Here is a 23,881-nt window from a genome sequence, read left to right as displayed (position 1 = left end):
TTTTTACAGATGTTACAGGCTCCTGGTTGCAATCTACAATTAAATGTTGGTGCGGAAAATTAGTTCAGTACCTGTAGCTACTATTCCAACATGGCTCAAAAACTCTGCTGCATCTGAAAAAGCATTATAACACCCTTTCTCTCTCCACTTCTATAGCCGTGAACACCTACTGTATCTGCGCTACTCTGTCCATCAGGGCAAAGAAATTTGCTTGGGTGATCAGTGGTACGGTGTTACCACATTCTATGCAAAAACACATTGTATTTTGGAATAGACCCTGCGGTTAGCACCAGGTTTTAGTTTCCCATCTGAAAACAGCAGATTTGAAGTGATTTCACTCATGTTATTTACATATACCTCAGACTCTCTACAAAGTTGAGGATATTAGCCTTTGGCTCTTTGATTTTCATTTCCAGGTTTGTAGAAAGGCGAATATAAAGCACTCTTTGTAAGAATTCTTGTGTATACAATCAATATTCCTTAGATCTTTTTTCTTTCTGTAAAAAAGGTAAATCGTTTTTCTTTTGTACAATATTGTCTAGTATTTTATTTCATCTACATTTTCAAGTAAGGAGCTCGTATAGCGGCGTGGTGATCGGTCGTCATTTATATTTTTTAACAACTGCCTTATACCCCGCTCAGTATCCTGCGTAATAGTAAATGTACCCAGGGCTTGTGCGATGTAAAGAACAGTTGCTGAATTTCAGGCTAAACTGAGAGACATAAATTTCTAACACTGCAATTGACACATCTTTGTACCCGACAGTCAAGCATGAGGCCCCAGCTGACCTGGATGATTAATCAAACAGGCTTCGCATTCATCAATCAGAACACCCCATAAACAGTGGTTGAAGATGCAACAAACAACCGACTTTACAACCTGGTCCATAGCAGAAGTCGCATTGGGGTCCTCGTTAGCTAAACTAGCACTCTTTAGCACTCTAGGTTGACCAGCGTCTTTATTCACATTATTGCTAACACGCATGCACAGACATGAAACATTCAATCTTGATGGTAGTTTGAAGATTGCCGCATCAACCTCTTCATTATTCTATTAAAGGATAAAAGAAAATGAAGGCTTAAAAAAAGTAGTCGTTAGTTTGCTTTTTCTTAAAATAAGATATTTACCTCTTGTAGCGACTCTTCATCGTCAGGTGTTGACGTTTCCTCATGACCAGAATCACATTTCAGAATGGATAGGAGGCTATAAAAGTCTGAAAATAATTCTCCACACCCTGAATGTAATGTCTTTAAATATTAAAAACATTAACGCGCAACCCCAGATCCCCGTGATGTGGGTAAAGAACAGAAAGTAATTAAAATATGTAAAAGTTATTTTATCTTTTGAGAAGAACATTGTGGGGGTGGATCTTTAAATTTTAATGATAAAGTTTCGACAGTTGGAACTGCTAGGATATGAAAGTTTTATTATAATTCTCTATACAGTGTATGCAATTTTTAAACATTAAAAATATTAAACGTTATGTTTTTAAACCAGAGACCTCTAACAATATAACCATCTTTTAAAAGTTTGAAAATAATTCTCTACACCCTGCAGGTAATGTCTTTAAACATTAAAAATATTAACGCGCAATCCCAGACCCGCATGATGTGGGTGAAGGAAAGAAATTACATTGAATTAAAAAATGTAAAGGCTATTTTATCTTTTGAGAAGAACATTGTGGGGCTGGATCTGTATATTTTACCAACAACGTCTCTGCAGATGGAGCTGCTAGGTTGTAAAAGCTTAAAAATAATTCTCTACACAGTGTAATGTAGTGTTTTAAACATTAAAAATATTAAACGTAATGTTTTTAAATCAGGTACATGTAACAACATAACCAAGTTTGAAAAGTTTGGACCGATTTCACCACACAGTCACATGCAGCATCCCCCTCTCCCACAAAAATGGCTACAGACAAAAATTAAACTGCCTAGTTCGTTATCTAACGTTATCTGGGGGTACAGGCTACGGGTCAGGGTTACTGTATGGGTCATATCTCTAAGAAACACATATCATCTAAGAAACACATTTACGCTCTCAGGCGAAGTGACCTAAAACCCTGCACAAGGGCGTGGCTGGCAGTGTCCCCGGCTGGCAGTCTCGGGAGATTTTCGGACTTGAGAGACGTACAACACCGGCACACATGGAGCGGCTACAGACCTCAGGCGTCTCATATTTTGCAAGCCTCACGTGATTTGGTGGACGATGAGGATTTCCAGCATTTCTTGGGTATGTATATTTGGCTTATTGAAAAATGAAATTTCAACGTTGCTAGCAAGAGCGTGTCTCATGTATCCATGTCGTTACCGATAGATACAGCTGATTTACACCTGACGTATGTAGCGTGAAGCTCACTCCCTGTCCATCACTGCATGGTCCCAGTCTGGGAATGGGAGGTGCTCTATAAACCCCAGCAGTTTTTAAACTGGTTATAATTTAAATAAATGATTGAATTAAAATATAAATTATTTAATTTAATACGGCCAGCAGCCATATCACTCTGCAACTCACAACTGGCAACCCACTAAATCTAAGCAGGTGTGAGCCTGGTCGGTACCTGGATTTGAGACCTCCTGGGAAAAACTAAGGTTACTGCTGGAAGAGGTGTTAGTGGGGCCAGGAGGGGGCGCTCACCCTGCGGTCCATGTGGGTCCTAATGCCCCAGTACGGTGACAAGAACACTATACTGTAAACAGGCGCCGTCCTCATCTACGGATGAGACGTAAAACCGAGGTCGTTACTCTCTATGGTCATTAAAAATCCCAGGGCGTTTCTCGAAAAGAGTAGTGGTGTAACCCCGGCGTCATGGCCAAATTTCCCATTGGCCCTTTCCCATCATGGCCTCCTAATAATATCCATCTATGAACTGGCTTAATCACTCTGCTCTCTTCTCGCTGGTGTGTAGGGAGCGTTCTGGCGCACTATGGCTGCCGTCGCATCATCCAGGTGGGGCTGCACATTGGTGGAGGTGGAGGGGATACCCAGTACCTGTAAAGCGCTTTGAGTGGAGTGTCCAGAAAAGTGCTATATAAGTGTAAGCAATTATTAATTATTATTATTAATTACAAATATCAGATACAGCTCCTTTAAAAGCTTGCATCTCAAAACCTTTTTCATTGAACAGGAAAAAAACATTTCTAAGGAAAAAAATATACCAAGAAAGGTGCTGTAAAAGTAATAAAAACTTCTAATAATCTTAGATCTGTTCAACCTGGGGATTAGTGGAGGCGATTAAAAATTCAAAAAAGTACCCTTTAAAATTTGGCAGAATGTTTGAGGAATTACAGTTCATTGCGAAGAAATAACGTCATACGCTACTGTGGCAGCAGAAGGATTTTATTTTGATTGAAATTTGGCTATTTACATACACTTCCTGATCATTCGCATCAGTTTTTTTTAATTTGTATTAAATGTCTAAAGAATTTATAAATACAAATACAACTAGAGGAGCAGACACCGGTACAAAAAAAACACAATCAGAAAAAAACAACTGCCACAGATAATGAAGTAAATTATATAACCAAATTATTTTTTACATTTGTCAAATGTTATCCTGCTTTTGCACTTTTCAATTTTTTTAGAATTAAAATAAGTATTTCAAATCCATCTTAAAAGTAATAAAAAGAGTAGTATTATTGGACCGTTTTAATTTATAAATAAGAAAAGTACCCAGAATGACTAATTTACTATAGATGCTTTTTTTTCTCTTAATACAACAAAATATCAAAATCTTTAAATCTAAAAAATGCCTTTAAATGCCTACAAACAGAACTCTGCAAGTCCGCCCAATAAAACTTCACAGATATACACCTTACAAATAATTGCACCAAAGATTCCCTTTCAGCCCGACAAAACACGCACAGATCATCCTGCTCATGCTTAGATTTAGAAAGTGCGATTTTAACTGGATAAAACTTGTGAACAATTTTAAACGATATCTCTTTAACTTTATTTGTAATACAATATCTATCAGGAGTTGTCCAAACTAACTTCCAAATTATTTTTTCCAAACATTGCTTTCCAAAAAACTAAACAAGGAGAGAAAAAATGGGGTTTACAAAGATTCCTTATATGCACGTTATTTACCTTTTTTATCCTTTTCCACGCCATCCAAGAATAAATCAATTATAAAACCAGAGAGGAAATCAGTCCTCCTGTATAAAATAAAAAACAGCACTCATTTTTACAAATAAAATCACCTTTCTTTTTACGACACTTCGAATACCTCTGGTATTAATAGAAAAAATAAAAAAGCAGATACAAAAGCAGATAACTCTAAGATTATCTAACTGATTGAGCTTTTCAAGAGCCAGGACTACAACATTCCAAACCAACACTAAGTAAACACTACTATCTGCTGCTATTGTCACGAACAGTTCTTTCCGGGCCCTATGCAGACGACACGATCCGGATTAGTGAGGGAACACTGGGGGAAAAGCCATGCAGGAGAGGGTATGGAGACAGGGGGGTGTGTCCAAGGGGTGCAGGTGTCCAGGGGTAGTGATTCCGGGGTGAACAATCCATGAGAAAATCCAAAGGGGTATCCAAAACAGAAGCGAGAGTCCATAGCCAGGCGATCCATCCAGGGGTTAAAACACAGGAACCAGGTCGGAACCGGCGGGGGGGATCAGGAACGAAGGGTTAAAACCATAACGGAGCCAGACTAGGGCTGGGCGATAATTCGATAACGATAATTATCGCAATATAATTGTCCTCAATATAATTTTAACAAAAGTTCGATAAATGTTCGATATATATGTTTATGCTTTGCGCATGATATGCGTGTGCGTGTTGCAGACCGGGCAGCTAACGTGGTGGTGTTTACCCACACGGTGGTGGCTGACAGGATTGTAGTTAGAGTGAAGAAAAGAGCGACACTGAAGCAAATGTAGTGCTGCCAACGACCAGCTTGAAGGACGATGACATCGTCGACAGAAAAGATCATTCATCTTCGGTAATTTGGAGATATTTTGGCTTTTTATTATCAGACATAAAACAGAGCAGCGTGCACTGCAAACTGTGTCGCAGATCCGTGCCAGCAAAGACAGGCAACACCACGAACCTATTTCACCATTTAAAACAACATCACCCGTTAGAACACGCAGAAAGTAAAAAATTACAGTCACAAACTAGTGTTGTTAGTGGAATGGGACCATCTATAAGCACCAGGCCAGTATTCAGTGTGACTACACAGCAGCAAACCATAGTAGCATCATTTTCGAGCACCGTGCCTTACGACAAAAAAACGAAAAGACAAGAAGACATCACAAATGCAGTTGCATATTGCATTGCAAAAGACATGCTTCCCATTAGCACTGTCGAAAATGAGGTATTCAAGAAGCTAATCAGAGTCCTTGACCCCAGATACGAGCTACCTGGTCGGAAACATTTTGCACTGACTGCACTTCCTCGGCTGTATGCAGAGTGTAGGGAGATGGTAGAGCGGCAGCTGCAAACGGTGCCATTCTTCGCCACTACTTCTGATATGATCCTTTAAAGCACTTTAAACTTTGCAGTCTGTCTGTGTCATCTTCTATGTGTGTTTTATCACACTGCAGCATTTAATTTTTCTATTAAGATTTATTTTGTTAATTATTTAAATATTAAAATATTTTGACATAAAAAAGACTTGAATACTCTCTACCTCAGATTTGTTTAATGTTTCTGCTGTTTGGAAAATGTTTGTTGTGTTCTTAAAATAAAGAGTTGTTTAATTTACCAATTAACTGTCTGGTTTCTTCAAATTTCACTCAGGAGAAAAAATCTGCCTTTAAACTTGAAAGAAATAATGATTTGACATTTATCGTGATAATTATCGATATCGACTGATAAGAAAATTTTTATCGTGATAATGTTTTTGGCCATATCGCCCAGCCCTAAGCCAGACGCAGCAGGACCCGGGCTCTCACGAAACGGGATTCAGTGAGGAGCCTCGAGTGACGTCTGCATCTGGCTTTTAAGGTGGAACTGAAGAGGGGCTGGAATAAGGAACAGGTGTGGGGATGAGGTATAACAAGGAAGGGCTGGAGTGCCCTTAAGAGGAGGAGTAGCGACTGTGACAGCTATAACAAATATAATGGAACATAATCATTAACTGAGCTGTCACTGGCAGCGAATCTCCTTCCCCTCCACAAAGACCCTCGCTGCCCTCTCTTCTGGCAGCTTCAGCCTGGGGCCACAGCTGGCTCCTGGTGCTCCTGTCCGCGGCGGGAAGGTCCTCTGCAAATCTCAGTTTATTCGCACTCAAATATTCACGTCGCTTAATGTTGCTAGCTTCACGCTACTCCTGACACAGACATCAAGCTTGACGGGGTTCCTTTAGAAAGTTGGAAGAATTTACAGCTCACATTAGACTACAAGGAAAGGACATTCTGAGTTGTGGATGTTATAACCAATTTTTCAGATCCCTGTTGAAAAATGATATTTTACTTGCGGTTACAATATATTGGATTTCTTCATTTGGAAAACGCATTGATTGGAAAAAAATTTGAATGACGCCCAATAAATATTGTATAACCAATAAGGTCAAGGAAGTTTCATACAAAATAATTCATCGAATTTACCCAGTTAAGACTCCTGTTACCCAGCGATTTAAAATTAATATAGATGACAAATGTGTTTTTTGTGACAATAGCCCTGAAACTATTCAGCATTTGTTTTGGTTATGCCCCAAGGTAAAAAAAGTTGCAGACTTATATTAAAAAGAAACCAATATTGATACTTGTTTTGATGAAAAAGATGTTATGTTAAGTTTCAGCCCTATCGAAAACAATATTAAAATTTCATTTGTAATAAATTTAATTGTTATACTGGCACGTTATTATATACACAAAATACAATATACACAAAAGTGGTCTGGGAAGTACCCTGTGTTTGAGCATTTTAAAATGGATGGAAGGGAGTATTTGCAGACTATTTTAAAGTGCAAAAATATGAAAGCGGTGCGGACATTATTTTTATTTAATTTGTTTAATCTTTTTTCATAACTTGAATTTATGTAGTAATATGTACCCCTGACGATCTTTTTGTCTTGAATTGTTATATGTACTCTTGTTTCTAATGTAATTTCTGTTATTCTGTTAAGCATAAATATTTTTTTAAAAAAACAATCAAGCTCGACGGGGCAACGTTGTTAGAACTCACTAGCACAAGTAAGTCAGAATTACGACACTCTTTTGAATAACGCTTTACTCTCTGAGTGAGTCTGTATGTGCGCTAATGACTGAAGCCAACATAAACGGCGTCGCAAACGCCAGCTGTACAGAACTTAATACCATTGCTAGTGAGCACATCTATCCTCTCTCTCCCATTAGATGCTCCGGATGCCCAGCCGCCACAACCAGCAGGATCGGCGGGAGTCAAGCGATCGGCTTCATCGGTTCGCTCCAGCGCCGGTGGGTAATGATCACGATGCTGTTTTGAATAACGCTTTACGGTCTGAGTGGGTCTTGAAGTTAGCCCATTGGCTGTAGCTTTCTCCTCACCATCATGTGTTATCTACTCTCAGGCGATGTCAAGGTCCGGGTCGGTACAGGTTTAAAAAACCCCGCTTGGGGTTTTTTCAACACCTCCTCAAAATCGTGTGGAAACTCAGGCCGTTGTCCACAGAAATCCTGAGGAGAAGGGGAGCATTTCCAAAACATCTGTGAGAGAGTGTTGGTATTAGTCAAGAGTTGTCTGCGATGTATTATAAAACATATTTGTATCAATCACGATTACAGGTGAATTTAACAGATTTACACCAGTTTTCTATTTTTGGTCATTTGTAGTATTCAGCATTGCGGCCTTTTCGTGATTGCCCTTTTTTTCTCAATCGTAATGACGCCACACCATCTGAAAATCAAGTAGACGTGCAGACAGAGACTTCAAAAACCGTAAACAAAACACAGAACGCAAGACGTAGCACACCCGCGACAAAGGGTTGATATATTTTAAGCGGTGCCAAGGTGTAACGTGAACCACTTTATTTCAGCAGTTACAATTAAAAGGTTGTCCAAAAACAAATATGAACTTTGCGTCATATCTCTTAAACAGTTACTTCTTTTGGTCGAATGTTAATTCACAATGAGAATGCTGGGGTAGAAACTAATGTAATGCTCAGGGTCGGGGCAGTTGAACCTGAGAACAGTAACTTTGAAAACCGAGAGCCGGTTGTGATGAACGCTGAGAATCAGGTTGGCGGCGGTGGCGATGCGAATAGAGACCCCCTTAGTTTTCCTGGAACGTGTGCGTAGTTGTGATAGACCGTATAATAATTTTAGAGCAACACTATGAAGAATTTCGTTTTGTTCATCTTGACAGGATAAACTCGTATGTACAAGCTATAGATGCTGTGCATGGTGCAGTCCAGAGAATATTGGATGAACTTTCGCCAAGCGTAGGGCCGAATTATTTTGTACAGTTGCGTTTGTCTTCTGGCGGGTTGTTCTCGCCGTTGTTCTCGCTCAGGAGACGCCCCGGAGAATTAAATGCTACTGATTTTTTAAACCCCATCTCAGATCTCTTACAGAGCCACACAGAAGTTCTCACAGACGGCAGCCTCAGATTAGAAGTTATGATAGTTTGGAATCTGCAGGGGGCTGCCCGCAGAAGATTTAAATCCGTTCTGTACAGTAGGGTAATGATGAATACTGGTTGTAGTGATAGGGAAATGTTGCAGGGGGCTAAACGATTACACAACGAGTTGGTTTTTTCAGAGAATCGTAAAAATTGGCTTGTCAGATATTGCAGCTTTTGAAAAGCATTTAAAGGTGGTCATTAAAATTTTGTACCATGATCAGGGCGAGTGGAAATATTAACTGCCCCACGCCACCAGAATTGAAAATACTTTTTTTTCTGCTGCGTGAAGATAATTTCAACGGGGTTTTAAATATTAAAGCTTTTGTGGGTTCAGCGTATTTTTGCAGTCAGTGCCATGCCGCCTATAGCCACAAAAACGTGCACGCATGCGTTAAATCTTGTAAAACATGTTTAGATCCCCAGTGTTGCGAAATTGAGGCAGAAATTCAGAATTGTCCTGTCTGTAAAGTCTTTCATAGACTCAAAGACTCAGGGTTTGACTCATTACTTTCAGAATGCGGCGACAGGTGTCGGTAAGTGTGAGAGCAGGTCCTTCTGTGAGAAATGTAAAGAGAAACTTGGCTCGCTGTGTAACATCATCATCGACACCCCTGACAGGCACTTGTGCTACATACAGCCTTTGGACAACCCCAAAATTTCAAACAAGTACATTTTTTTCCGACTTTGAATGCATGCAAGAAACAGGGACACACATTTCAAATGACCTTTATGCCCTTCATATTAACAATAAACGAAGCTGGGAATGTTATGGTGAAACTTGTTTAAAGGATTTTGTGCGTAAATTTATTGATGGTTGTTTCAAAAACTATACTTTCATATCGCACAATGGAAAGGGATTACTAGGCACAATTGCCTAGTTATCCGACAGCTACTAGACTAAAAGTTGGACGTTGAACTAATTAATCAGGGTGGTACAATAATGTGCATGACCGTAAGAGCTCTGAACATCAGATTTATCGATTCTCTAAACTTTCACCTCATGAAATTAAGCAAATGACCTTATTAGCCATGGGTTTCCCAGGGGCTAAGGGGCATTTTCCACATTTGATGAAAACTTCAAAAAATCAAAAATATGCAGGACCGATGCCGCTGCCAGACGTTTACAGTGTAAACTATACGCTGCTGAGGGAGAAATTCGAGTTTTTGGAATGGGTTGAAGAATGTAAGGGGAATGTGTTTAACTTGCAGGCTGAACTGAAGCAGTACTGCCGGCAGGAGGTTGCAGTTCTAAGAGAAGGTTGTGTCAGGTTCAGGGACGAGGTCATGACCAGACAGAGTAGGGCCATGTGTGCGTGGTGTGCATTGACCCCTTCCAGTTTGTGACCATCGCTAGCGTGTGCATGGCCACTTTCAGACTTGTGTTTTTACAGGAAGAGATGATCGCATTACTGCCCCCAGATAATTACCACCACCAGCAAAAACGATTTTCTACACCCAACATTCAGTGGCTTATGTACGTCAAACACACAGAGCACATTAAGATTCAACACGCATTAACCACACCTGGCAAGTTTGAGGTCGGCCTTATTTTCTGGATGGTTATGCTGGAATTGACGGAGTGCAGACTGCTTTTGAGTTCAAGGGGTGCTTTTTTCACGGGTGTAGTGTTTGTTATGGTGAAAATGATTTTAATCCGGTGAGAAATACTACTTTTGGCTGGTTGTACAGAAAGACGATTTTCTCGAAATGAGAGGTTTTAATGTGCGTGTTTTGTAGTAGCACGAGTTCAGAGACATGCTTGTTGAAAATGGAGACTTGCGGAAATTTCTCACAGCTGCTCAGTTACTAGAGCCCCTCCAACCACGCGATTCGCTTTTTGGGGGGAGATTTGAAAGGGTATTTCTGTTTAGCAAAGGTGAAAGTTTACCCACCCAGACGGTTCTACTTCTACTTCTGTTCTTCCAACCAAAATGGACAAAAAACTTGTTCACACTGTGTCACACATGTGCCGAAACAAAACAGAGCAGCCCCTGTGCGCACTGTGATGAAGACTGCGCGTTGACTGGCGTGTGGTGCACTCCGGAATATACCCCCTATCTGGGGTATAGGGTGGGTGAAATTTACAAGATTTGGCATTTTGACGAGTCCTCACACGATCTTTTTTTCCGACTACATCAAACTGCATCTGAAAGGAAAACCAGAAGCTGCGGGTTTTCCAGTGTGGCGTACTGATGCCAAGACACAGCAAAGGTATAATGAGTATTATGAAAAAGAGGGTGTCCGCTTGGACCCTGACAACATTAAAAAGAACCCGGCCAAAAGACAGCTCTCAAAAATGGCCTTGAACAGCTTATGGGGCAAGTACGGGCAAAGACCCAATTTACCACAGACCACCATTGTGAGAAACCCCGATGAATTGTTCAGTATGATGAGGGCATGGAATTTAAACACATTTCTATTCAGCAGTCGGGGATTGTGTGTGTTAAAAAGTACTGGTGCATCGAGACCCGGACATTAAAGAAAACGGAGAAGTGTACGACAAGCGGGTGCTGCAGGAAAATTTTACATCGCTGCCATATGGATATTAATATGATGGATGTCAGGTTAAAGTACCTTCGAACTGTGGTAAAAGTTATTTTATAAAACAGCTCTTGGAGAGCGGTGATGCCGTTTTGATGTCGCCTGGTGTTACAGCTGCTGGCGGCCTCTTTACTCGGAGTTGAAATCTCCACACATTCAATTTATAGAAGGTCTACCGGCGTCGTTTTCGGACGATCAGTTTCTGCTGCCTCATAAAGTAAATTTGATTATAGTTGATGATTTGATGGAGTCTGCGTGTGAAAATAATGAGATAGAAGAGGCTTTTAGCAAATACGTACACCACAGAAACCTTAACAATTTTGTATATTGGAACAAGTAATAGGTTTATTCCATGCTGACAAAAAGAAGAGAGAAAACACAACGTTTCAGCCGTGGAGCCTTCTTCAGGTGTGACACCTGAAGAAGGCTCCACGGCCAAAACGTTGTGTTTTCTCTCTTCTTTTGCCTACGCATGCTGACGCAGCTACCCACCTGAACTACTAATTTTGTATATTGTCCAAAATGCGTTTTGTCAGGGCCGGAAAAGCAGAACCATCACATTAAATACAAAGTACATGGTGCTGTTTAAAAACCCTAGAGATAAACTACAGATTACAATGCTGTTCCGACAGATGTACCCCAGTAAGGCCAAATTGGTTTTGGAAGCATTCGAGGATGCTTCTAAAAAACCTTTCGGTTACTTGCTGGTGGATTTAAATGCAGACACCCCAGTTGACTACCGATTGAGAACAGGTCTTCTCCCCCCAGATGTACCCATGGCTTATGTATTATTTTTGTGTGTTAAGTACCTCCACATTTTTGTTGTAATAGTTCTGTTAAACCTCTGTACCACACTAGCCGCCTTCACATCGCTGACTGTAACAAAATGTTCAATATTCTCAACATTTGAGAAAATGTTGGAAGGTCCTGTTAAGAAATTCTTTTTGCTTGTCCGTTTGTAGCTTTTTAGGAGAGCAACCCTCTTGAAGTATATTTCGAAAGCCCCTGTCACAGCCCCTCCAGACTTTGTTTTCAGTGGCACAGCCCAGGCGTATTTAGACAATGTGTCTATACATGTTAAGATGTAACAGAACCCGTCATTGACCTTGCTGTCAGTCCATATCGGGCAGCAGCGTCCTGTTCCTCGAAATCCCACTTGTGCAGTGTATAAGCCCGATGACCGGACAGCCAGTCTGACACCCGGCCACGGCTGGACTCACAGCCCTCACCAGACTCCCCCCGCCGCCCTAACTCCCAAATCCCTTAGGGGTATAATAGAGCGCTCACACCCGCGGCAGTCATGATCGCCTACCGTTGACGCTAATACGCACTTTTATACTGTAGCGCTCTCGGGTTCACGTGGGTATGCGCCCTTGCCTCTGCCGCCTCAAGTCGGCCCCCCACCATCATGGACTTTGAACCCAGGCCTCCAGCATCCCTCAACAGGGACCCAGCCAGTTGAGCTAAAGGGAAATCTCCCGTCAGCCTGACAGCTGCGGTCCCTCTATTCACAGGGAAGGGCGGCGATGTCACCGCGCTGGTAAGCCAGCTCGAACAACTTGCAATGGTGGCCGTATGCGTTACAATACATATATTTATAAAACAAGGGGGACTGCAATGGCGGACATTTGGACCCAGAGGCACCGGACCACTTGGGAAGGCGGGACACCACAACTCATAACGACACACCGTTGGCTCAGGACGGGGCGGGACATCCCACACATAACAGTCTCCCACTGGTTGAAAAAAGGTAAAAAAGTTTGATGGAAGGTGTCGCTTCTCACTGCTCGCAGGGGTAGCAGGCCATGAGGTGGCCAGTGCGGCCGTTTGTGAAGAGGCCGTCCTTGGGGCGGTTCTGGCAAATCTCACAGGGCTCAGGGGCGCTCAGGGGGAGACACGCGGCCAGGCGGCTCTCAGGAAGCTGCTTCTGACCGAGGGAGAGGGAGGGGAGACCAGGCTTTCCTGGTATTGGGACATGGATGTGTCTTTGCAAGAGTCGTAATCAGGGTGGCAGGGGGGCAGTATGGGGGGAGAGCGGGGCTCAGCTCCTCACAGCGAGCGCACTTCCAGCAGCCCTGATCGCCAGCAGGCCTCAGCTCCCTCTGGCCGACCACGGAAAATCAGCAGCTGCTAAAGTCCGTGAAGAAAACCTCCATTAAATAAATATCTCACTTTTCTGAATGTTTTGGATCATTTGGTTAGTAGATGTTCAACGTGTTTCACTCATGTTATTGTAACAAAACAAACTGCAGTGCATTTTTAATTGAAAGTCAATTTAGTTCAGTGTTGAGATTGGACAGCATACTATACACACAGCCCGTCTCCATTTTTATATGCAAATCCGGTTGTTAGTTTCCCATTTCAAGCCCCTATAAATAATGTACATTAGAAAAAGTTTCTATATTCATTATTCCACAAGCTAAAGACCTCCAAATATGAAAAGATGCACATAAAAAGCACAATGAATAAAAATATACAGGCCGAGCCTTCTATAACTAGCAAACCCAGACTGATTCGCCCACGTGATTTCATTAGGCAACGTACTGCTTCAGGAGTCTCAATGTCCTCATCAAAGGAGCCATCACCCAACTATTTCTAAATGTAAGAATATGGAAGCTGTGCGTGCCTTATTTACCTCCTTTTTTGTAAGATGCAACTAGGTTACGTGCCCTGATGTTATACGTACTATCGTGTGTATTGTACTGTATATACGGTATCACTGTTGCAACAAAAATGTTTAAAAAATAAGTCAGTCATTCAAAATTACTATATATTCTTTTATTTCTGAAACCCTTTTACAACTGTCTTTGATACATTTAACTGAGCAAAGTCGGCGGCGATTTGGCAATAACAGTCCACAGCGCAGAAGCCCCTTTTCTGTTTCATAGCAACAGTTGCTATGGAAGCGCAGCTTGACCCGGAACTCGTCTTTGTGGGACGAGTGATCAGTTCCTGTTTTCTTGCTGTGTGCGAAAACAAACTCAGAGTCGCGGCCGCAGCAGTTCTCCCCCTCATGGCAAATCGATTCCGTAGAAAAATGGCGAGTTGTGTGTTAATTCTGGAAACCAAACTTCACTCTTTCATGGAGGTTTTACTCAGGTCGATCGTCCATGAAGTGTCAGAGGTTTTCAGAAACAGGATGTCTGACTTCGAGGACGAGTTTCAAGACAAACTCCGAAGCGTCGGCCGGGTTCTGGTGCGATGGGCCGTGCTGAGAATCACGCAGTGTGTGGAGGACAGTGTCGGGGGTGAGATTGCGCAGATGAAGAAGGAAACCGAGAGCCTGAAGTGCAGATTGCAGCTGTGGGAGAAGGAGCTGGGGGCAGGAGGAGATCGGGGACAGACAGATCGTGTTGGGGACACGCTTCCCTGTGAAGTCACTGCAGGAATAGAGGCAGAAATGGACACAGACCCGGAGCTGCCAGGTCAGTCCAGTGACGGGTATGAAGTCTATTTATGTGTGTTTAAAAGGTGTCTTTATCTTCCTCACTGTCTTGAGTGTAGTGGCAAAGATCTGTGTGATGTAGCAGCTGAGTTCTTTTCTGCAAACTGAGCTGTAGTTGTCTGGTTAGGGAACTGAAAACACGTTCACACTTAAATAGACTCATATCAGGGGTGTCAGACTCTCGTAAATGATGCTCCAGTTTAGATGAGGCTGAAGTTGGCTTCTTATTCGCGTTTTTTGTTCCACCTTCAATGCCGCTGCTGTGGCGTTATGTCGCCTTTCGCTTGTAGATGGCGCTCCTCGGTCAGTACTGATCCGGGTGGAATACTGTAGATGTCCTCGGTGAAAAGGAATATCCAAATAAATAGTGACTGTTTAAATTGTATTTATGTATGGAATATATTTCAGAAACTCGAACACCAATTTAAAAAACTGACAATAACATAAAACTTGCCCTGGGAAAAGGTGATTGCCCTTTCTGCTTATTACTATGGGCCCTCCCCCCTGATTATAAAATCATTTCACAATTCTGACACCAAGGTGTGAGAGACAATGTTACAGATTGTCAAACTCCTGAGGCAGAAGAACATTTGCTGTACCATTTTTAAAGTACGACCCTCTGAACATGGCATGAGAGAACGCATTGGGGAAAAAAAGACAGCGATTTCTGCTCTATTGCTAAGGCCCATCTGCCCTGTCTTTCTCACACCCAGAGATGGCTCCACAGCTGAAACGTTGTGTTTTCTTTCTTCTCTTTTCAGCATGGAATAAACCTGTTACTTGTTCCTTTGTAGCCTACACGTGCTGACACATGTTTTCTTTCTTCTCTTTTCAGCAGGGAATAAACCTTTACTTATTCCTTTGTAACCAACACGTGCTGACACAGCTCCCCACCAGATATCTAACATTCCTATAATCTCAACTATGAATGTCCACTGTGGGCTTTTTTCCCCGATTATTTATTCTGGCATTGAAGCATATTATTTGTCATACCAAAGTGTCATAATCACTGAAAAAATACATTTTTTTCATTCAGAAAGTAAGACAATGACAAATCACTATGAATTGCAGTTAGGCTGTCCTGATCTAGATTTTCTATATAGTTTAACATGCCATGTTCAGAATGGCACACCAGTGAAGTGTCGTAATTACAAATGTACAGGATGAGTGATTTTGTCTCTCTTACCTTAGCCAGCAGCCATACCACTCTGCCACTCAACTTACAGCTGGCAGCCCACTGAAACTCAGCAGGTGTGAGCCTGGTCAGTACCTGGATGGGAGACCTCCTGGGAAAAACTAAGGTTGCTGCTGGAAGAGGTGTCAGTGGAGCCAGCAGGGGGCGCTCACCCTGCTCTCCATGTGGGTCATAATGCTCCGGTATAGTGGCGGGGACTCTGTGATGTAAACAGGCGCCGTCCTTCGGATGAGACGTAAAACCGAGGTCCTGACTTTCTGTGGTCATTAAAAATCCCAGGGTGTTTCTCGAAAAGAGTAGGGGTGTAACCCCGGCGTCCTGGCCAGATTTCTCCCGACCTTTACCAATCATGGCCTCCTTATAATCCATCTATGAATTGGCTTCATCACTCTGCTCTCCTCCCCACTGATAGCTGATGTGTGGGGAGCGTTCTGGCGCATATGGCTGCCGATTTTGAAGCTGTCTGCATGGAGTGATATTACATGTCTGTAATCTGAACTTGAACTTGAACTTTATTGCCATATGTAACCGGTGCTGGTACAATGGAATTCTTACTTACAGAAAGTCTCTCGATTGTAAAACAAGTGTAAAAAAAACAAAACAAAGTGCAAACAGTGCATCAAGACAATGTACAAACAAACAATAGACAATGTGCAAGTAAACATGCAGACAGTTTGAATGTAAACAATACAGACGTGTAAACAATGACTAGAGACGTACAATAAATAAATTACAATGAGGTAGATGGTGATGGTGTAGGTGTGGTCCGAGGGGGATGGCTAAATGTGTTCGCCAGTCTCACTGCTTGTGGATAGATGCTATTGAAGAATCTAGTGGTAAGTGTCCGTATGCTCTTATATCTCTTGCCTGAGGGCAGTGGGGTGAAGAGCTCATGCCCGGGGTGGTGACTGTCCTCTCTGATGGCCAGAATTCTACCACGGCAGCGGTCCTCATAGAGCTGTTTAATCTCAGTGAGACCGCAGCCGATGATCTTCTGGGCCATATTGACCATTCTCTGCAGTGCCTTTCTTTCTCGCGAAGAGGTGTTGCCATACCACACGGTGATCCCGTTGGTGAGGACGCTCTCGATAGTGCAGCGGTAGAAGTTCACCAACACATGTATTGGCATCCCCCATCGCTTGAGGCACCTCAAGAAATAAAGGCGCTGCTGAGCCTTCTTCATGATAGAGTCAGTGTTCACAGTCCAGGTTAGATCTTTAGAGATGTGAATTCCCAAAAACCTAAAGCTGGTGACTGTTTCCACTTCCGTTCCATCAATACTGAGTGGGCTGTGAGTGTGTGGCCTGTGTCTCCGAAAGTCCACTATTAGCTCTTTCATTTTCTTTATGTTCAAGTCCAGGTTATTGCTATGACACCACCTAAGCAGCTGTACAACTTCATCCCTGTAAGTGGACTCGTCATCATCACTGATCAGTCCTATTATAGTGGTGTCATCGGCAAACTTAATGATGCGGTTGTTGCTGTGTCTTGCTGTGCAGTCGTGAGTAAATAGGGAGTACAACCTTGGACTCAGACAGCAGCCTTGTGGGGTTCCAGTGCTCAGGGTGAGTGGTGTTGATGTTTTATTGCCTATCCGCACCACCTGTGGTCTCTCGATAAGAAAGTCCAGCAGCCAGTTGCAGACAGAGTTGCACAGACCTAATCCCCTGAGCTTTGTCACCAGTTGACTGGGTATGATGGAATTGAATGCTGAACTGTAGTCCACAAACAGCATTCTCACATACGAGTTCTTAGTGTCCAGGTGTTCCAAGGCTGTATGCAGAGCCAGGGAGACAGCATCATCCACTGATCTGTTGCTCTGGTAGGCGAACTGCAGGGGGTCCAGGGACTCTGTGATGGAGGAGTTGATGTGTGACAACACCAGCTTCTCCAGGCATTTCATCACCACAGATGTTAATGCTACTGGGCGGTAATCATTCAGGCATGCCACTTTTGTCTTTTTGGGGGTTGGAACAATAGTGGTTTTTTTAAAGCAGGTGGGGACCATGGACCGTGACAGGGAGGAGTTAAAGATGTCTGTAAACACTGTAGTGGTCAGCTGGGCTGCACATGTCCTCAGGACGCGAGGTGGTATCCCATCAGGCCCTGCAGCCTTACGGATTTTCACCCTGCTCAGAGTCTTCTGCACGTTCTGCTCTGAGAGTTTCAGAACAAACTCGCCCTGCACACTTGGGGTCTTCTCAGCATTGCACGTGTTCAGAGCATCAAAGCGGGCATAGAAGTGGTTCAGCTCGTCAGGCAGGGATGCGTTGTTCGTGTCAATCTCTTGGCTGCAGCCCTTGTAGCCTGTGATTGACTGTAATCCCTGCCACAGCCTCCGGGTGTCAGCGCACTGCGTTTCAAGCCGCACTCTGTAGCTCCGTTTGGCGCGTTTTATGGCTTCTTCTAATGCATACCGTGATTTCTTGTACAGCTCTTCGTCCCCCGATTTGAACCCGGTTAATCTATCTTTTATTTTATTGCGTATGTCGTGGTTGAACCACGGTTTCTGATTGGGAAATGACCTAATTTTCATTTCTGGTACACAAACGTCGGTGCAGTATTTAATATAGCTGGTGACCGCGTCGGTATACTCATTTAAATCTGTGTCGTAATCTGTTTGCATCCTCTCCCTGTATTCCTGTTAGTTTCCTCCCACAGCCAAAAAGACATTCTGATAGGTTAATTGGCTTCTGTGAAAACTGACCCATATAAGATACAATCACTTTATTCCCCATACACAATTTCTTTTATCAGGAATGTGTATTTTCTCATACCCCAGCTTGCTCTCCATGAGATACACATACAGGGAGAGAGAAGCTTGGGGTCAGAGTGCAGGGTCAGCCATTTATACGACAGCCTACAACCCTATCTGTAATCTGTAACCTGTTTTCACCCCTGGGGTTCTGGTAGGTGGCATCGCAGTATCAGAACACTGACCAATAGATTGTTGAAAAACAGTTTCTTTCCCCAAGCAGTCCGCATCATACACAGCTCAGATTAGCACCTGCACATATTAGCACCTGCACTTTAAAGACTTTAAGGTACTGGACTGTTTGCATTATGTCCTGTCTTGGTTGGATTATAACGTCTATTGTGTAAATTTATTGTGCATGTCTGTCATTTGTGCCTAATTGTTTTTTTTCTCTAATGTTACTGCGTACAGCTGGACGAGTAAGCATTCCAATACACTCATTGTATATGGCAAATAAAGAAATCTTGAATCTTGAAGTGTCTCTCTTACGCATCCAGCCTGTAATCTACACTCCTACAGCCCCCGGTGTCTCTGTCATGAACACGGACTGGAATCCGTGTCGGATCTTGTAGAAAACCCTATGCGATGCGGTAAGAGCTAAAGAAAACAGGAGGCGCGGTAAAAGGGAACACAGAGGGGTTTAATAGTGCACAAAATAATAGTGACAGTCCGAGACAGTGTACGGGGAAGACAAAACGGCATCCAAATCCAAACGGGTCCAAGGGCAGGTCAAAGCACAGTCCGAGAGTCCATCAACTAGAAATCCATCCTGGGATGCGACAAAGTTAAAATCCTAGGGAGGGGGGAGCACACGGACAGACAAAACATGGAGGTCCAGGGGTGATGGGGCGAGATCCTCCAGACCCCGGGCTCAGGAAGCGGGAGGTGTCGGGGATGAGGCCTATGCCCTCAGGAGACGGACGTAGGGTTTCCTGGTGCTAGGCGGGCCTCGCGACATCTTACCCTAATGATGAGCCCCGAGGACTGGAGGAGCTAGTCTTTAAATAATAACACTAAAAGGGTACACCTGGAGAGCTTAATCACACGACCAATAATGGGAGCAGTGGAGCGCCCTCTAGGGAGGGATGTCGGGCGTGACAGTCTCTCTTACCCAGCCAGCCTGTAATCCACACTCCTACAGCCCCAGTGTCTCTCTTACCCAGCGATCCTGTAATCTACACTCCTACAGCCTCCAGTGTCTCTCCCCTGGCCAGCCTGTATTCAGAGAGAATCTGTGCTATGTTTTTGCATACCAGGAGAAAATGTATGTTGTGTCTCAAGAGAGATTACACAGGCTGAACAAACTGGACAGCTCACGACAGTAGCTCATGAAGACATCCTTTCTTTCAGTAGCTGTTGTCTCCAGTTGAAATCCTACACAATTGTCCAATTTCATAAGGATCCACTCACTTCAGTGGCCTGGTTGTAAAGTCATCAGGTGTCTTCTGCCAACTGATCTGGTGACTAGGTCACTGGAACATTCTCCAAGGCATTCTGGGGGAATGTGGTCCAAACAAAAACTTATTTGCACCCTGCAGGCTATATGTTTGACATTTTGAAATTTCAGATTTGCAAGCCTCCTATTTATTTCATGTCATCATTTGTTTGATGCGTTTATATTGATGCTTACATTTGTTTCTAGTGCATTGTACTGATATTTTGGGCTATCACTTCCCTGTGGTTTGAGATTAGGCGGGTGATTTTGTGGTGTGTGGTATCTTCATTGTTTTCTGTCTTCCTTAGGAATAATTCTTATGCAAATAAAGTTTCCTTTTTTTTAAATCTGAAGTTTTAAATTTGTTGCAGCTGATTTCTCGATTACTGTTAGACCCTCCTCTCCATGTGTTTACAGTGTGTGAAACTGCACTTACCATGGTGCTGTGATTGCAGGCTGTCTAAAACTGGGTGGTAGTTCTCCAGGATGTGTACTTGTTCAGAATTCAGTTTGCCAATTTGATGATGTGTAAACTAGGATTTATGATTTAACCACAGATTTGAAATTTGTCGAGTATTGGATTCACTGTTTTTTTTATTTTGCATGGAGTTTGAATAATTGGATGCAGTGTTGTAGCATTGACTCAACAATAGAAACCTTATTGTGTTCATTCACTATCATTTTACCTTAATCTTGGAATATAACAGCAAACATACTTATAATATCTGAAGGTAGGCAATTGTTAACATTTGTTCAATGTTATCTTGTTTTAATATGCAGGTACTTTATATTTGGTTTTGACCCTGACTCAAAGGTCTCATTCTTTTGTCCTATGTTTTCAGGGTCAGAGATCAGTGCTCTCCCTGATGCTGGGGAGAGGGTTCCTCTTGGACAGCAGCCCAGTGAGGAGGAGAGGGTCTACAGTCTGATGCAGGAGACAGAGCTCACTGGTGCAGAAGGGAAAGAGACATTCAGTGCGCAGCACACAGAGAGCGGACAGAGTGTTGAGGATCTAGACTCTGTGCCCAGGATGAAGACCGAGCCTGAGAGCGAGACACCTGGGCTCTCAGTATCTGATGACTTTGCAGAGAAATGTTTTAATCTGGACATGAAGAATGTTGCAAAGCAACATTTTAATGAACAGAAATCTGTGTTTGCACAAGAGCTCAAAAAAGAGGAAATGGATGTTTTAAACCTTGCAGAGCAGGACATGCGTCCCCAGTTGATTTATACTAAAGAACAGAGATGTGATGTTGATGGCGAAGAGGACATTACTGAGTTACAGCACGCAGAGAGGGGTCAGTACAGGGGGGACTTGCAAAGAGAGAAGCTGCAGAGGGTCAGGAAGAGTCAGCCCAGGCCTTCCACAGATGAAATGGAGAAACTATCACCAGAGCACAGACAGCAACAGCATTTCTGTCCATTAAACACTTCAGATAGCCACCAGAGGATCCCTACAGGAGAGAAACCATTCAGCTTCAGTCAGTGTGGGAAGAGTTTTAGCCAGTTAGGCAACTTAAAAATCCACCAGCGCATTGACACAGGGGAGAGACCGTTCAGCTGCAGTCAGTGTGGGAAGAGTTGTAGTACATCAGGCAACTTAAAAATCCACCAGCGCACTCACACAGGAGAGAGACCGTTCAGCTGCAGTGAGTGTGGGAAGAGCTTTAGTTCGTCATGCACCTTAGAGAAGCACCAGCGCACTCACACAGGGGAAACGCCGTTCAGCTGCAGTCAGTGTGGGAAAAGCTTTAGTAATTCAAGCCACTTAAAAACTCACCAACGCATACACACAGGAGACAGACCATTCAGCTGCAATCAGTGTGAAAAGAGCTTTATTGAGTTAAGAAAATTAAAAAGGCATCAGCTGATTCACAGTGGAGAGACGCCTTTCATCTGTAGCCAGTGTGGGAAGAGCTTTATTGATTTAACACGATTAAAAAGGCATCAGTTCACTCACACAGGAGACAGACCATTCAGCTGCAGTGAGTGTGGGAAGAGCTTCATGGATTTAACCCAATTTAAAAGGCATCACACGGGAGAGAGACCGTTCATCTGCAGTCAGTGTGGAAAAAGTTTTGGTCAGGTAGACACCTTAAAAAACCACCAGCGCACTCACACAGGAGAGAAACCATTCGGCTGCAGTGAGTGTGGGAGGGGCTTTATTGATTTAACACAGTTAAAAAGGCATCAGCTCATCCACAGAGGATGAGCAGAGGATTTTAAAGCAATGATGCATTTGAGATTAGTTACTTTTCTGAATATCTGTTGCAACCTTGTATTCATTGACAGTTTTATGAGCCTTGTTGTAGAAATGTAAAAGCTAAGCCAAAGGTTTCCTCCTCCCGACTGAGTTCTTTGACCTATATGTGGAAGACTTCACCCTTTTTATGACAAAATAATTGTAATTTCAATAAGATGTTTCCTGATTCTACAACCTTCCTTTGAGATCAATACCATGGGTGTTATTTGAAACAGTTTTTACTATTTCTTTCAAATCAGTTTTTTAAATGGTAATCAGTAGTATCCCTGTGTTGGTCACCAGTTTTTGAGTCTTTCAACTGCAGACCTGCTCCCCAGTGTTCCTCCTACAGACTTGGACACCTTTAGTTGTTTTATTGAACAAGCTTTTATTAAGAAGCTAGCTCGAGTACAGGGACAGAGTTTTTTAAAAGTCTAAAAAGAACACTAAAAAACAAAATGTTTAATGTGCTTCACTTTTCTCAAGCTTCACCACAGGTAGCACAGTACAGTGCAGCACATCTCACAGTTCAAAGCAAAGCAAATGGTAACTTTCACTGTGTGCCGCAACAAACTAAATGTCATAGAAAATAACTATTAGACCGCATTAAGATTATAGAAATGGGGGGAGCCAGTTTGGTATTTAGATCTAGTTTCTTGAGAAGATCCAGGGTCTTGGCTTCAGCAACATGGTTGGGCAGCTTGCTCCCCACTCCCACCTCCCTCTGTGTAAAGAAGCGCCTGCTGATATGACTACAGGCTCACCCACTGTGTCTTGAAAGAAGACAGGTCTACTTCAACAGCCAGTGGCTAGGCAGACCAGGGCCATTTCCAAGACACGAGTCAAACCCAAAATTAAATTCCAAAAAACTGAGTATGGCAACATACATTCACATGCTTTCACGTTTTCACAATTAATCCAACATGGAATATCTAAGTTAAAAAAAAATGTTTTTCCTAGTATTTCGACTCACCACGCATAGGGGGGTTAAATACAATAAATTATACTGTTTTAACATATGGGTAAACAGGTATGCTTGTAACTGTATATTTCAACATTAAAACAGAATGCAGACTCTACAACATGAAGGTCCTGCTGTCAAAACATTCCTCTGGTCAGCCTACATGAAAGCCCAGAGCACAGTAGGTGACCTTGCCTTTTAACAGGAAGGAATGAAGTGGTGCATTGGATAGCACTGCTGCCTCTTAGCTCTGGGGCCCTGGGTTCAATTCTGGACCTGGGGTGCTGTCTGGGTGGAGGTTGCATGTTCCCATCCTATTCTCATGGGTTTCCTCCCACAGTCCAAAGGCATACTTGTAGGTTAATTGGCTTCTGGGAAAATCTGGCCTAGCAGTGAGTGTGTAGCCACAAGTGTGTATAAAGACCATTTCTGCCTCTTTGCTCATTAACTCAACCATTGCATCCTTTTTTTCCCCCACTCTGCTCAGGCGCTGTGTCGTTTCCACAGTTTCCAGCATCCTGGTAAGATTACTGAGCGCAATCAGTGTTCTTCTTGTTGCTGTTTTTCCCAGGAGGCTGCAGAAGACTTCTGTCTAGCTGGTAACGGGATTCGCCGACATGAGACAAGTATAAAATAACAATCTGCTGTTCTCCTGAGAAAATTCATTATGAATGATGTCTCAATGACAGCATTTAAGCATTTAACACAAGTAATGTCAGCGATGATGTCAATAACTGTTTATAA

General features: G+C 42.9%; 1 protein-coding gene across 1 annotated transcript; it reads left to right on the top strand.

Moving 5' to 3' along the window:
* Positions 1–14,086: 14,086 nt before the first annotated feature.
* On the top strand, positions 14,087–23,018 carry LOC102694900 (zinc finger protein 892-like). The gene is made up of 2 exons (XM_069179604.1): positions 14,087–14,529; positions 20,777–23,018. The coding sequence occupies exons 1-2, from the start codon at positions 14,118–14,120 to the stop codon at positions 22,144–22,146; spliced, it is 1,782 nt and encodes a 593-aa protein (XP_069035705.1). The 5' UTR covers positions 14,087–14,117; the 3' UTR covers positions 22,147–23,018.
* The last annotated feature ends 863 nt before the right edge of the window (positions 23,019–23,881 follow it).

The sequence above is a fragment of the Lepisosteus oculatus genome, chromosome 16 (assembly GCF_040954835.1).
Source record: "Lepisosteus oculatus isolate fLepOcu1 chromosome 16, fLepOcu1.hap2, whole genome shotgun sequence".
Taxonomy (NCBI): Eukaryota; Metazoa; Chordata; class Actinopteri; order Semionotiformes; family Lepisosteidae; genus Lepisosteus; species Lepisosteus oculatus.
The sequence above is the reverse complement of the archived record's forward strand: the minus strand, read 5'-3'. Positions and strand labels throughout refer to the sequence as shown.

Excerpts from the sequence above, each read along its gene's own strand:
- LOC102694900 (XM_069179604.1), top strand. The coding sequence starts at position 14,118 with ATGGCAAATCGATTCCGTAGAAAAATGGCGAGTTGTGTGTTAATTCTG. Across the intron at positions 14,530-20,776 it reads CACAGACCCGGAGCTGCCAG|GGTCAGAGATCAGTGCTCTC; the intron begins GTCAGTCCAGTG and ends CTATGTTTTCAG.